Raw genomic sequence first — 16,906 nt, 5'->3', positions numbered from 1 at the left:
GTCTTACCTGCCCAGGAAGTATAACCAGAGCACCAGGAGTTTGCTTGGCCCACTGTAGAGCCATGTTTTATAGTGGCACTTAGAGAACCCAGCCAGCAGCTCTGCCCATCATCAGAGCAGATGGCCCTGTCTGACTAGGAGCTCAGTAGACAGTCTTTCCTGATTCTAGTCTACAGCTAACAAGGTATAACAACTTTGGACCTTATCTCATGACCTTGGCCAGGCAGGGAAGCAAATTCACAGGATTGTTCGACTGCTGTGTATAGCACCCACTCCCACCCAATTAGAAAGCCTAACCAGCAAATATGGAGCCCATCCTCCAGCTGCATGTTGGAAGGGACCCAAGCCAGCAGTCCTACCCAACTGTTCCCGGCCAGTAGCACTTCCAACCTATGATCTAGATCAGTGCCTCACCCAAACAGAGACCCCCGCATAGCAAACCCCACTTCCTACCAGCCCCACTTGCCCAAGAATGCTACCCAAGATATACAGAAACCTCTTCAGAAACTTATTCAGATCAATAAACTGTCTGAAAAATAATTGTAAGTGTCCTCTTAAAGAAGTTTAGTAAACCAGAAGAAGGCTACACAGAGGCAACTACACAAAATTAAAAATATAGTGCATAAGCAAAATGAGAAGTTCAGCAAAGATGAAGAAACCATCCCTAAACAAAACAAAAACAAACAGAAATCATAACGCTGAAGAATACAATGACTGAAGAATTCAAGAGAGAACTTCAGCAATAGACTCAACCAAGGAGAAGAAAGAATTAGTAAACTGGAAGACAATTTATTTGAAATTATCCTGTCATTGGATAAAAAGGAAAAAAAAAAGAATAAAAAAGTGTGAAGAAAGCATACAGCACTTATGGCTCATAGTCAAGAAAAAAAATAAAGATGTTATGAGAATCCCAGAAGGAGAAGATAATGAGAAAAAGACAGAAAATATATTTAAAGCAAAAATGGTTGAAAACTTCCCAAACCTGGGGAGAGATATGGACATCCAAATTCATGAAGCTCAAAAAATCCTGAATAGGTTGAACCTGATAGGGCTACACTGAGACACATAGTAACTAACCTTTCAAGTCAAAGACAAACAGATAATTTTGAAAGTAGCCAAGAGAAAAGTGACATGTCACATGCCTGGGAACTTCCGTAAAACTATGGGTGAATTTCTCAATAGAAATTTTGCAAGTTAGGAAAAATGACAAACTATATTAAAAATATAGAAAGAAAAAAAACCTAAACCCCGAATATTATACCTAGTAAAGCCATCCTTCAGAAATGAAGGAGATAAAGACTTTCCTAAACAAACAAAAGCTGAGGGAGTTCATCACCACTAAAACTGCCCTACAAGAAATGCTAAAACGTGTTCTTTACATGGAAATAAAGGTATGCTAATTAACATTATAAAAACATATATCTGTATGTGTAAAACTCACTGGTAATGATAAATATTACCAGTATTTATTTATACTACCAGTATGTAGTCAAAGACAGATTTTTCTAATATTATAACGATGGTGCATGTCCACTTACAACTCTGGTTTTAAAGTAAAAGCAAATGCATTAAAAATAAACATAAGTACAATAATTTGTTATTGAATATACAATATAAGAATGTGTACATTGTAAAATCAATAACCTAAAATGTGACAGGGAGAAGAGAGACTATAAAGCCCCTTTCTGCAATCCAAGTTAAGTGAATCAGCTCATGATAGGATATTATAAATATAAAATATTTCATATAAACCTCATGGTAACTACAAAGGAAAAACCTATAGCAGTTATACAAAAGATTATGATAAAGGAGCAAAGCATATTGTCATAAGAAGTCAACAAATCACAAAAGATAATAGCAAGATAAGAATCAAGGAACAAAATATCTACAAAATTAAAAAAACAATTAACAAAATGGTAATAGTAAGTCTCTAGTTATCAATAATTAATTTACACATAAAGTGATTCAATAACTTGAATTAAAAGACTTAGGATGGCTGAACTGAATTTTATAAAAAAGATCCAGAGATATGCTGCCTACAAGAGACTTATTTTGGCTTTAAAGACATACATAGATTGAGAGTAAAAGGGTAGAAAAAGATGTTTCAACCATGGTAAACCAGGAAAAATAAAAGGAGTAGCTATATTTAAGATAAATGGATAGTAAGGTAAAAATGGTCAAAAGAGACAAATAAGGTCGTTATATAATTATAAAGGGGTCAATCCATCAAAAATACATAATTATAAATATTTATATACCCAACATTGAAACACTCAAATATATAAAGAATATATTAACAAAACTAAAGGCAGAGAGATAGCAATACAATAAGAGAGAACTTCAATACTCCATTCTTAACAACTGATAGATCTTACATACAGAGAATCTATAAGAAAACAGCAGATTTGAACAACACTATAGACCAAATGGACCTAATAGACACACACAGAACATTCCATCCAACAATAGCAAGATACACATTTTTCTTAAGCACCAAGGGAATATTTCCTCTCATACATGAGGCAACAAAACAAGTTTAGGCAACAAAACAATTTAAGAATATTGAAATCATCCAAGCATTTTTTCTGACCACATTAGGATGAAACTAAAAATCAGTAACAGGAAGAAAATTAGAAAACTCACAAATATATGAAAATTAAACAATATACTCCTGAACAACCAATGGATCAAAGAAGAACTCAAAAGATAAATAGAAAAGGTATCTTGAGACAAATAAAAATGAAAACACAACACATCAAAACTTATTGGGCATAGCAAAAGCAGTTCTAAGAGGGATTTTTACAGTGATAAACACGTATATCAAGGAAAAAGAACAATCTCAAATAAGTAATCTAACTTTAAACCCCAAGGAGCTAGGAAAAAAAAAAAAAAAGAACAAGTTGAGCCCAACGTTAGCAGAAGGAAGGATGTAATTAAGATTAGAGGAGAAATAAATGAAATAGTGAACAGGAAAACAATATAAAAGATTAACAAAACTAAAGTTTGGGTTTTAGGAAACATAAAAGTGGTAAACATTTAGCTGGACTAACCAAGGAAAAAAAGAGCGTTCAAATAAGAAAATATTAAATGAATAAGGACACATTATAAACGATAACAAAGAAATACTAAGGATCAAAAGAGACTACTATGAACAGTTAAATGCCAATAAATTGGGCAACATAGGGAAAAAATAGGAAAAAAATGTCTAGAAATATACAATTTAGTACAACTAAATCATCAAGAGAGAATGTGAAAAGACTGGTAACGAGTAAAGAAATTGAATCAGTAATTCAAAACCTATCAGTAAAGAAAAGCCTAGGACCAGATAGTTTTGTTCGTAAATTTTACTAAACATTTAAAGAAGAATTAATGCCAATTCTTCCAAACTCTCCCAAAAAATTACAGTGTATAGAACACTCCCAAACTCACTTAAAAAGCTAGCATTACCAGGATACCAAAGACAGATAAGGACAGTTCCCGTAAAGAAAACTATGGGCCAATAATCCTGATGGATGTTGACATAAAAATTCTCAACAAAATACTTGTAAACTAAATTCGACAGCACATAAAATAGATCATACACCATGATCAGCTGGGCTTGATCCCTAAGGCACAAGAAAGTTTCAGTGTATAAGAATCAATAAAAATGATATATTACACTAATAAAACAAAAGATAAAATCATATGATCATCTTAGTAGGGACAGAAAAAGCATTTGACAAAATTCAATATTCATTCATGATTAAAAAAGCCTCTCAACAAAGGTGTGGAAGGAACTACCTCAACATAATAAATACCACAAGCTAACAACATACTCACTGGTGAAAAATTTTTTTCTATAAAATTAGGAACAAGACAAAGGTGCCCACCCTCACCACCCATACTCAACAGAGTACTGGAAGTTTAACCAGAGCATTCAGTCAAGAAAAAGAAATAAAAGCCATCAGAATCAGAAAGAACCAAGTAAAACTGTCTCTATCTGCAGGTGAATTGGTTTTATACATAAAAAATCCTAAAAACTCCACCAAAAAGTGATTAGACGTAATCAATGAATTCAGTAAAGCTGCAGGGTACAAAATCAACATAAAAAATCAGTAGCATTTCTATACACTCACAATGTATTACCTGAAAAAGAAATGAAGAAAACAATCCCAGTAACAATAGCATGATACCAATAAAATATGAATGGATCTAACCAAGAAGGTGAAATTTCTATTCTGAAACTACTAAACGCAAATGAAAGAAATGGAAGAAAACACAAATAATGGAACAATACCAATGCTCTTGGGTTGGAGAAACTAATGTGGTTAAAATGTCCATATTACTCCAAATCATGGATAGGTTTAATAAAATCTCTATCAAGATTTCAGTGGTATATTTTACAGAGATAGAAAAAAAAAACCCTAAAATTAGTTTCTAACCACAAAAGACCCTAGGGAGCCAAAATAATCCTGAGAAAAAAAATAAGCTGGAGGCATAATACTCCGATTTCAAAATATATTACAAAGCTATAGGAATGAATATAAAATGTTACTGGTAGAAAAACAGACAGATGAATGAAACAAAAGTGAGAGACTCTCCCCATCGCCCCCCAATAAACCCCATGCATATATGGTCAACTAATATCTGTCAAGGGAACCAAAAGCACTCAATGGAGAAAAGACAATGTTCAATAAATGGTGCTGAGAAAACTGGGTATTCACATGTAAACGAATGAAACAAACAAAAACTCCTCTTTTATACCATGCACAAAATTAACCTGAAATTTCAGCGTTAAGGCTTAAATGTAAGACCTGAAACCATTAAAATTCTACAAGAAATCACTGGGGGAAAAATCTCCTCAAAATTGGTCGGGGCAATGATTTGCTGGATATGAAACCCAAAGAACAAGCAACAAAATAAAAAAGAAACAAGAAAGAGCACATCAAACTACATGATTCTTTACAGACAAACATATGATTAGAAAGAAAGACAGAAAGAAAGACAGAAAGAAAGAAGAAAGAAAAGGAAAAAGAAAACTAATGGAATCAGAGAAAATATTTGCAAATTGTGCCTCTGATAAGAGGTTAATATCTAAGATATACAAGAAGCTCATGCAACTCAATAGCAAAAAATCAAATAACCTCATTTAAAAATGGGCAAAGAACCTGAACAAACATTATTTCAAAGAAGATATTCAAATAGCCAACAGGTACATAGAAAGGTGCTCGGTATCACTAATCACCAGCGAAATGCAAATCAAAACCATGAGTTGTCATCTGAAATCTGTTAGAACGAGTATTATAAAAAGACGAGAAATAACAAGTGCTGGTAAGGAGGCACTACTGGAGGGAGTGTAAACTGTGACAGCCTCTATGGAAACAGCATGGAGTTTCCTCAAAACATTATACATAAAGCAACCATATGATCCAGCCACTTCTGGGCATATGTCTAAAGAAAACAAAATCATTATCTCAGTGAGATATCTGCACACTCATGTTCATTTCAGCATTATTTACAATTGCCCAGAGATGGAAACAATACAAGAGTTCATTAATGAATGAATGGATAAAGCAAATGTGATACACACAAACACACACACACACACACACACGCACAGGTATACACAATCCAATGACACATGAATGAACAACAACAAAAATGTGATATAGGGATGCCTGGGTGGCTCAGCTGGTTAAGTGTCTGATACTCCTGATTTTAGTTCAGGTCATAACCTCAGGGTCATGAGATCAAGCCCTGTGTCAGGCTCCATGCTAAGCTTAAGATTCTCTCTTAAGGATGGAATATTATATATACATGTATATATTATATACTATATATATTATATTATTAATATATTATATTATTAATAAATTATATATACATGTATTATAATATGTGTATATAAAATGTATATAATATATACATGTATATATAATATTCTATTCATATATATACATATACATATATATGGAATATTATCAGCCAAAAAAAGAAAATCTTGGCATTTTTGACAACATGAATGAACCTTGAGGTCACTATGCTAAGACAGAAAAAGACATGTACCATACGATCTCACTTATATGTGGTGTGTAATAAAATAGAACTCATAGAAACAGAAGAGTGGTTGTTGCCAGAGGTTGAGGGTGGGAGGTTGGGAGAAACTGGAGAAGTGGTCAAAACTTCCAATTATAAAATAAATAAATTCTGGATACGTAACATACAACATAGTGACTAGAATTGACAATACTGTATTGTATATTTGAAAGCTGCTAAGTAAGTAGATTTCAAATTTCTCATCATAAGGAAAAAAATATATAACTATGTGAGATGTCAGATGTTAACCAAAATTACTGTGGTGATTGTTTCATAATAATTATGTGTATCAAATCATTGTGTTATATACCTTAGACCTATACAATGTTATATCAATTATATCTTAATAACTCTGGAAGGAAAAATAATAAAGGCAATGACACTGTTGCATACAAAAAAACAAACAAACCACAAACAGAAGAAAATTCTGCCCCCCTCAAATTATATTCCATAAAATGGTCTGTAATTAAGTGTTGAGCAATCAATAAGTATCTACAATGAATATATATTATGAACAGTGATTATATCGGTGGAAGGTAAAATGCCACATTCAACATAGTTCTTGCCTTCATAGAGATTGAAAAGAAAGGTTAACATGAAATACCCAGTTCCCTAAACTTTTGCACTGCATGACTTCCACCATCCCTGTCATGAGAGACTAGGATTTTACAGTTCCATACAGGAGGACCATGACCTGCTTAATTGTGTAGGATAGGTCATCAACACTAACGGAGCTTCAATGGTTAAAATTCCAGGAGCACAGCCATGGCCCTGGGGCCCTTCAAAACTGGTAGCACTGGCCTAAGTCTCAGAGAAAGGGATTCACTGCTTGTGGGTAGATGGAGAGGTCAGAGTACAATGCACTGTCCTGCCAAATCAGATTTATGAAATACATTTATACTCTGAAAATAAAGACTTAAGAGAGAAAAAAACAAGTCAGAATTACAATAGAGTTAAAATTTTTTTAAATTTTTTTTTATTTATTTCTGAGAGAGAGAGAGAGAGAGACAGCGTGAGCAGGGGAGGGTCAGAGAGAGAGGGAGACACAGAATCTGAAACAGGCTCCAGGCTCTAAGCTGTCAGCACAGGGCCTGACACGGGGCTCGAACCCACAAACTGTGAGATCATGACCTGAGCTGAAGTCAGATGCTTAACCCACTGAGCCACCCAGGTGCTCCTGAAGTACAGTAGAATTTTAAAATCCTCTAATTTATATGAAATACTACCATATAACAAAACACTAGCAAAAAAATAAAAGCACTCTAGGAAGTGACAACAGATGTTTACACCTTTGTTCTAAGCTGTCAGATTCTCAACTCTTTGCAAGAATAATCTACATTACAACATTCTTTTCTTTCTATCTTGGCCTAAGGATATGAGTATGAGGACCCTTTGAAATATCAGATGAGAAGGAAAAGAAAAAAAAAACTGTGTTAGACCAAAAAATATGAGAATAATGTTTTATCAGAATAATGATAACACAGGTGTCCAAAAGAAGACAAAAACAGAATACAGGAAAGGGGAAAATCATGGGTGCCACAAATCAAGAGGCTTTCAGAAATGTGTAAATATGGTCATTTCCTTGTTGTGATTTCACTGCAGAAGCCCTCTGATCCAACTTGCTCACAAGCGTTCCAGTTAATCAAAATGTCAGTTAGACTATGGAATCAGAAAAATGTCCCTCATGATCATTTGTATTCTATAGAGGGAGCACAGAAAGGAGGGGGAAGGGAGAGCCCTGAGCCAGACCACGGGTTTAGATTCCCACTCTGTCAACTACCAGCTGGGGGACTTTGTGCCTGACAGACCCCATGGTAAAAATGGGTGCAATGATACTGCCCGTCTCATAGGATTATGATGGAGACTAAATAGGTGAGCACTATAAAAGCTGTAGAACAGTATCCTATATGTGGTAAACACTATGCGTTTGTTAAATAACACTGTTGGTAGGGCCAAGGTCACTTCTTTGCCTGCGGATCCTATTATTCGAGTCTGGTTTGTTTGCTTGTTTGTTTGTTTATTTATTTATTTTTAGGAGAGAGGGATATCAAACACATGCTTTATGCGTTGTCTATGCATCTATCTTTGTTTTGTGTTTTCTTAACAGCGTAACAAGAACTTAAAATCATTTGGGAAGCAATGTGCATACAGAATGCCTCTACATTTAATACAATTCTCCAGCTCACATAATTTTTTTAGTTAGGTACCTATATTTCATTTGATCATAAATGTTTATTTAGTGACTTGCCTTTATACGCGGTTTTGAAGCACTCAACTTTATCTTATATACACAATTCTTACTATATCCTATTTCATCAGTATATAGTAGTTTAAAAATTACAGAATTACCATTTAAGTACTACTTGCAAAAACATACTGAGTCACAAAGATGGCTCATTTATGGCGAGAATTCACCTCACCTCATAAAAGAAGTAAATACACTTAGTAAAGAGTTCTCTAATAGTTGCCAATGTTTGGTAATTTGAATGTTGTTTAACATGATTTTACAAAAGGAAATGGTGAACATTGGTTAATCTGGCTAATGGGTTCAAATAAGGTTAGAGACTCCAGTTCCATTAAGAACTTTGGAATTTTATTTGCTTTGCTGGCCTCTTAAGTCTTTAGAATTTAGCTCAACTTGCTTATTTTAATAGAAGGCCTTGCTACTGTGATCTGTTACTACCCCTAGTCCCAGAAATACCATTCTGGAAATGGACTCCCCACAGAAGATTACTGCTATTCTTAAGATTTTAACTTTCAGGCTAGTTTTTTTTTTCCTCGGTATGGACCTGGTTCCCTTTGTAAATTTCCAAAAATTTGTCAGCTGGTCCATAGAACTATCCTTTTTGTTTCTCCTATACACAAAAAAATTGCTATATAATATCCATGTAACCTCTTATTTTCTATTTTTAAGGGACAAAGAATTGACTGGTTCTTATGAACGATTTTTCTTTTCTACTTTTTACAAACTATCTCCTAAAATCATAATGGGTTCAACAATCTTTCTGTATTTCTCTTCAAGTGGGCACTTTACATTGTAGATGATCATTAGGCTGTATTCAGCAGATAGCAACTAACGCTGGTTTCAAAGATATACAGAAAACTACTTAGAAATCTACTGTAGTGAGTCTCCAGTCTATGGGCAGAAGATGTAAGGTCAATAATACCTCGAACCAGGGGCACTGGTGGATTTGCCACACCCCAAAGCCACACACTCCAACAGATTAGGCTGGATGGGCATGACTGCACCATTCCAAAGCATCCACATAAGACAGCAAAAGTTGAGGAGAAGTGAGGTCATAAACTTCCCTTAGGTGTACGCAAAATAACTCCCACCTTACAGAATAAGTTGGTGTCATATATTCATTATTCTGTTCAACAAATAATTATAGAGCTTCTATAGGTGCCAAGCAAGCACAGCCTTCTTTTACTTCAGCCAGAGCTCCACAGTATGATTTTGTGACACCAGAAAATGAAAAATACAAGTCACATAATTAACAGACCCCCTGAGAAGGCAGCAACTCAGTCTATGTGTGATAGATGGTGGAGCGCAGGCATCCAACTTCCTACCATTCTTCTTTACAGAACCATTAATGGCCCATCTTTTAGAAATGTTATTCAAATTATAATGGCTCCCGAAAGTGAAGATTATTTGGGGAGGAATATAAAGTGGTTGGCTGAAAATACCCAGTGAATAAACACTGAGTTCTATTGTTAGCATACACATCATTTCCTGCCATTTGGATATGGATTTCAGAAATTTGTGACAACCAATGAAAAAGTTTAAATATCCATGGCACATGTGTTTACTATGGAAATAAGCCACCATGATTCATAAACAGAGATGATAGATCCTTAAACATTGCCCCAAAAAAGCCTGAAGTTAAACCAGGCAAAAGAGAAAACTTCATGTACATGCAACAGCTGTTAAAAGTAGTTATACTATTGGATCTTTATATGAGAGAGCAAAAGAAATACAACTTTTTACAGATGCAAGGTTCTCCATGATAAACATTTGTTGTGGTTGAAACCAGGAAACAGAAGAGATAGACCAATTTTTTTCTGCATAATTTTTGAATCATAATGTATGAATGATGCTTTAACAGATAAAGCAGAGAGGAAATTATTTAGGAGGGGAGATCTATTGTGCAATTCAGAGACCCGTTTTAATTTGGGGGGGAAATTATATTTTGATGTTTGCTTTTACCAAACATCTTCCTTTCTCTGAAATGACCTGCAATTTCTCATTATTTCTTGGAGGAGCCAATGAAAGATGTTTCTGCCAAAGTTCAGAGGATAAATTGGCAACAGTGTCCCAGCCATCTGGAAAAGTGTGGTCCTGTAGAACTTCCTATAGTGATGAAAATGTCCTACATATGCACCTTCCAAAATGGTAGCCACTGTTCATATGTGCCTTTTCAACACCCCAAATGTGACTAGTTTGACATCGGAACTTAATTTTTTTTAATGTTTTATTTACTTCTAGGAGAGAGAGAGAGAAAGTGTGAGCAGGGGAGGGTCATAGAGAGAGGGAGTCACAGACTCTGAAACAAGCTCCAGGCTGAGCTGGCAGTCAGCACAGAGCCCGACGCGGGGCTTGAACCCACGAACCGCGAGATCATGACGTAAGCGAAAGTCGGACGCTTAACCGACTAAGCCACCCAGGCACCCCGGAACTTAATTTTAGTTTAGTTTTCAATTTCAGTGGCACTACATGGCTAGTGGTTATAGTGCTGGACAGTGGAGTCTGGAGAATACCTCTGTCCTTTCCCTTTCAGCCAATTAGACCAGACAGCTGGGGATTCTTTTTTGTACACTGTCCCCTGTGAAGCCTAACCCTTTGCTAGCTTAGCCTCAGAATGGCTCTAAGCAAGTCTCTAGGGAGCTTGTCTGAGCAAATACACAAATTAATAGGATTTGAAAAAAACCCAGGAAACCGCAAAGATAAGCCTTACAGCCCCCCCTTTGCCAATTCATGTGCCTCCGTATGAACCAGATACAGTCTCTGGTGTGTTGTCAGGGATGGCTTCAAAATGATTCAGATGGCTTGACTTTCCATGACTTTGCATGTTATGAAGGAAGTAAAGAAGGGGTTCAGGGGGAGCATTTAGACAAAGGGAACCTGAAAAACACTGAGGCAGAATACAGGAGGAATTGTGTGTGAGCAGGAACTCTGCACACAGAGACATATGAAAGAAAAACAAACCCCAGCAGAATTTTTGATTACAGAGGGAATGAAATAAAGAAATGTACTTTGGCATTGCATAAAACTCTTCCTTCCTTATCACGGACCACAAGATTACTAACACTAGTCCCCAAAGTAATCCATTATTTCCTGACTCCATTCTACAGTTTACTAGAGGACACCTTCTGATGTCCCTTTTACCTGTTGGTTATTTGTTGATGTATTTCTTTATCTAAACACAGCTTTAAAAAGTCAGAAATTTAAGAGGCATTCCATTTTAATGACATCTCTTGAGAAGGGAAAGAATCAGCATTCTGATGCACTATGCCTTGCCTATGGAGATCCTGGAAACTTTTGAACTAAAGTAACTTCTTGTCAATAGCATTTCAGTAGCAAAGATTGTTTTCCACTGAAGCACATACCTGGAGGAGATCAGAAGTTGGTCTGATTCGCTGTTGGAACAGGATGCTTAATGTTCGATTCTGTTGTTCTAAATCAAACACTCTTGTTTTCAACTTTACACATTCTTCCCTTAGATCCTACAGCAAACACAGTGAGAGAAAAAAAAAAAGTCTGTAAGTGAAAGACACCTTTGCATATTATAACCATATTTTATCTGATATTTCAGACACATTAGTACAAAAATAGTATTTTTATTCTTCAGAGCCCCCAGGAATAAATCACACACAATGCTTTCTTCCACACAGCCCATTGTCTGATAGAATTATTATGTGCAGGGAAGACCAATTTGAAAAAAAAAAAAAATTAGCTTGAAATCAGAAGTGCATTAATCTAGCATGCTATTTTTGAAGATGGTAAATGTTAGCGATATGAAGCCAATTTAAGTTTCCACCTATATATTTTGCCTTTTCACTGTCTTCATAAAAGCAATCATAAAGCACAAAGACAATAACGTTTTTGCAGTGAATAGAGATTTGATGAACTAAGGAAACTATCCCTTTTGATAGAGCCTTCTGCTGTCATTTGTGGGAACAAGTTGGAATTCTCAGTGCTGAGGCTAATAGAGCCAGTGATGCATTTAGTGAGAGAGATGCAACTCTGAAGTGAAGGCTTTAAAAGGCCACTTGAAACCTATGCTCTGAACTAGTGGCTTTCCATGTATTTGGAGGGGTTCATCTCGATGCTGGGGAGGAAGTTGAATGACCGTACGTGGGCATCCTTCTGGAGCAGCACTTTCCTTTTTTTTATTTTTATTTTTATTTCTAAGAGAGAGAGAGAGAACGAGAGAGAGAGAGAGAGAGAGAGAGAGAGAGAGAGTGTGAACAGGGGAGGGTCAGAGAGAGAGAGGGAGTCACAGACTGAAAGAGGCTCCAGGCTCTGAGCTGGCTGTCAGCACAGAGCCCGACGCGGGGCTGGAACCCACGAACCGCGAGATCATGACCTAAGCGAAAGTCGGACGCTTAACCGACTAAGCCACCCAGGTGCCCCAAGGAGCAGCACTTTCGAATAGTGCAAAGACCACCCAGACTCTGTCCCCAGCTTTCACGAGGGAGGAGAAGGCACAGGAGCTTTAGGATTCTCTGTTATCTACTGACGAGCTGGCTTGCAAACCAGTTTGTGATAATAATGCTGGCAGTACTTAAATGTCCACACCCTCTTTGATGGGGTTTGAGAAAGACCAAGTTGAATAATGTCCCAATTCAGAGTTCTTCAAAAGCTGACCCTTTGCTACAGGTTAAACGTGGTCTTTCTTTATTTCCTGATTTATTCTTTTGAAGGCTTCTGCTCTTGTCATATGAAGAACAGCCATCTGCGTTTTTGTTCTTGAACGCTATTACGCACCCCTACTGCCCCCTGCCCCCACCTGCCATTAGGTTCCCTTCTCATCCACCTCTTCTGTCCAGTCCAAGTTTGTCCATTTTGACTGATGTCCATTTCAAAATCTGTACCCTCTCTGACATATTTTTAAATAGTTTATTTATTTTGAGAGAGAGAGAGAGAAATATACACATAGGGGAAGAGGGTCAGAGAAAGAGAGAGAGAGAGAGAGAGAGAGAGAGAGAGAGAGAGAGAGAGAGAGAGAATTCCAAGCAGACTCTACTCTGTCAGGATAGAGACTGATGTGGGGCTCGAACGCATGAACCATGTGACCCTGACCTGAGCCAAAGCCAGACGCTCAACCAACTGAGCCACCCGGGCTCCCCTCCTCTCTTTTATCTGGCATCCCCCAAAGACCATTCCATTTTCTGAACTCCAGTAAGCTCTCAGTGCCTTTCACAGGACATTTAGTACACACTACTTTGCACTGGTTTTATCTTTCATATTCTAGACTTATCTTGTCAATGAGATGGCACATCCCTCGAAGGCAGGAGTAAGAAGATAGACCAATGAACAACAGCACGAGTGGATTGTCCTTACACTCTTACTCCATCACCTGGCAAAGCACCACAGACAGTATGACCTTAATAAACTGCGTGATTATTTTGGTAAATGGGATGATGATGATGCCAAATTCTCTTCTCTGGTGTCAGTGTGACTGAGGCTTTAAGTTTCTCAGCACTTCTAGTTTGTGTTTCTATATACTCTGACGTGGGACAGCTACGGCCTTGCTCAAGGCTCTGCAAGGAAGAGAGAGCACCAGGCAACAGCCGTCATCCCCAGGCCCTAAGCCAGAGTCATGCAGGTGAGTGCGCCTGCCCATTAACCTGTGTCAACCTAAGTGTGTGAAGCCAGACAGTTCTAGCTTCTGAAGCTTTACCAGAGCCCCATTATATCCAGTTTTATTTATTCTATTTACAGAGGGCAGGGAAATAGACCAACGTGTGGCTCACTGCACAGCTTATACTCTCCTCATCTTTTTAGTTAAATGGGTGGAGTTTATGCAGAGGATGGTTCCAACTGATTGCTACCTACAAATGCAGGGCACAGAAGAAGGAAGGTCATGTTCAGAATGAGGCACCCGGGTCCAAGGTCTAGGAGGGCAGCAGCTGTTCAAGGCAGGGGCAGAAATGTGTGTGTGTGCAGGGGGCCTGGGTGGCTCAGTCGGTTAAGCATCTGACTTCGGCTCAGGTGATGATTTCATGGTTCGTGATTTCCAGCCCTGGGCTCTGTGCTTACAGCTCAGAGCCTGGAGCCTGCTTTGGATTCTGTGTCTCCTGCTCTCTCTACCCCTCCCCTGTTCATAATCTGTCTCTCTCTCAAAAATAAATAAGTATTAAAAAAAGAAGCATGTGTGTGCACTTGAGCAATATGCATTCGGCAGAGGCTACTTGGGGGGCCTAGGCACCACTCACATTAAAAGGCTAAACTTGTTTCCTTTATTTAGAATTCAACCTCTGTCTATGTCTCACTTATTCTACTTTTTGTTCTTAACATGCCTATAACTCTCCCTGCCCCCAAACACTAATTGTTTTCAGTACTGCTAATTAAGTAATTAATAAAACTTGACTGTGAGGTAAATAAATATTAATACTACCTATTGGGTGGGAAAACTTAATCATTCGCATTTGCAGGTGACGAAATGGAAGCAGAAACATACAAGTGAGGATTTGCAAGGAGAAAGGAGACCAGGAAGGAAAAGCATCGATGATTTTTTGCCGCAGTACAGAGATACCTTGAAAAAGTTCTTCAGATGGGTTAAAAAAAAAAAAAAGGGAAAGTAAATAAAAAGGAGGAATACACACACACACACACACACACACACACACTTACTGTTACTTAAGATGGTAAAAGTTCATTTAGCAGGGACACGGTTTATTGACCTGGAGAACTATTCACTGCTCTTGGCCATCTAGATCAGCACGTGGCAGGGGAGAAAACAGAAGCCTTGAGGAAGGAGACTGTGGTCCTATGATCATTGACAAACAGAACTGAGCTGCTCTGAGAATCTGTAGACATGAAAGAATCATTGCCTGTATTGTTCTAGTATTCTTATTCTCTTTAGTCAAGTCATGGATGGTAAGTGACGTCAGACAGTTATCATCCCAAGAAACTAGATTCAAAGCCATAGATGTGTGCCCACGTGCACACACATAAGCACAACCACATTGGGCAGATGGAAAGAGTGAGAGAGAAAAACAGTAATTTCTCTGACCCCTACAGTGAGGCCTAGGCAGAAGGTGACGGCCAGCTGTCTGCATCCTCTGTGCTCACAACAGGAATCCACTGTCACAAAGGAGCACATGACATGTACAGGCTGGCTACAACAACCATTATTCTGACCCTGACAGTCATAGAGGTGAGACCCACACTATCCTTCTGGTAAGGTGTTAGAAGCAAATGAACTCAGGGCATCTGGGTGGCTCAGTTAGTTAAATGACTGACTTTGGCTCAGGTCATGCTCTCACAGTTTGTGGGTTTGAGCCCCGTGTCAGGCTCTGTGCTGACGGCTCAAAGCCTGGAGCCTGCTAGGGATTCTCTCTCTCTCTCTCTCTCTCTCTCTGCCCCTCCCCCACTCATGTTCTGTCTTTCCCTGTCTCTCAGAAATAAATAAACGTCAAATAAAGAAATAAATAAATAAAAGAAACAAATGAAATCTCCTCTGCTTAGATGCTATCACTGGCTCAGGGCAGAAGCTGGCCCACCTGTTCTCTCTCACATTCTTCGTTTTTTTTTTTTTTTCCTAGTATGTCCCAGGCCTCAAGAGGAGGACCCCACTGAAAATATAGGGCTATGTCTTCTGCCATAAAAAGAGATCTGATATAAAATTTTATCTGGGGGAAAATAATGCCAACAGTTTGACTATATTTAACCTCACATGAGAAAGTACAGGGGTCTTTGGGTCATGAAAAGACTCAGACCTATTTTCCTTGCAATCTGCTTGTCACTATCGATTGGAAACAGAGTAAGACAGAAAAGCTGAATAGGAGGGAGAATATACGGAGCAACATAATACACTGGTCTAAAGGACCCTGTGTGTTTTAATGATCTCAAACCGTAACTACCCTGGAGCATCCATAAACTGTAATCCTGGTGCCTTTCAGCTGCATTTGGAGCTAAAGAAGATTCCGGATCTACTGCTATGTAGTATCTATGAGTATAGCTGCATTAATGCATTTAGAGTTAAACTATTACCTGTTGAAGTCAATTTAATAACACGTTGATTACTTAGAAGCAGGACATAAAATGACATCACTGGAGTATTGTTGAAAACTACTTATATCCCATTTTATCATGTAAAATGGTATTATAGTGGTAAAATGGCTTAAGATGCAATGCATATCATGGGAATAAACATCAGATTGGGAGTTAGGGGTCTGGACTCTGGTTCTCATTAGCCACATGACCTTGAGGATGTAACTTACTCTGGTTTTGTCTTAGTTTTTTTACCTGTAAACTGAGCTTCTGCCCCAAATAGGGCTTTCAAGAGAATGCAGTCTCTGCTGCTTCATGAGATGGCTTTTCAAGTGCCATCTACTTCCTTCCCTGAAGCTTAATGGCCACCATACCCCCCTGCTCCTCCTTGTAACAGTCCTTCTCAGTGGCTGTCACTAATATATCCCTATCTTTCCCAAAGATGCTAAGACTTCTGTAAAAAGAAAAGCCATTTCTTTGACTAACCAAGGGCCTCAACATCAAATACCTAAAAGGCACAGCAGACAGCAGAGATGTGTGCCTGAATCAGGCCAGCCATAATGAACAGGGAGTCGTTAGTCCTCTGGCAAACTGATTACCACAAGCCTTCAT

The 16,906-nt window shown here is 37.9% G+C and overlaps 1 protein-coding gene across 1 annotated transcript in view; it reads right to left on the bottom strand.

Moving 5' to 3' along the window:
* Window positions 1-16,906, bottom strand: part of NCKAP5 (NCK associated protein 5) — a 1,061,012-nt gene that overhangs the window by 169,768 nt on the left and 874,338 nt on the right. The window contains exon 11 of the mRNA XM_039229926.1: window positions 11,683-11,799. Coding sequence (XP_039085857.1) covers window positions 11,683-11,799 — 117 coding nt within the window. The remainder of the gene's footprint in view (window positions 1-11,682; window positions 11,800-16,906) is intronic.

Source organism: Hyaena hyaena, unplaced genomic scaffold (genome assembly GCF_003009895.1).
Source record: "Hyaena hyaena isolate Hyena2069 unplaced genomic scaffold, ASM300989v1 scaffold_41, whole genome shotgun sequence".
NCBI classification, from domain to species: Eukaryota; Metazoa; Chordata; class Mammalia; order Carnivora; family Hyaenidae; genus Hyaena; species Hyaena hyaena.
This window is presented reverse-complemented; position numbering and strand designations above follow the sequence as displayed.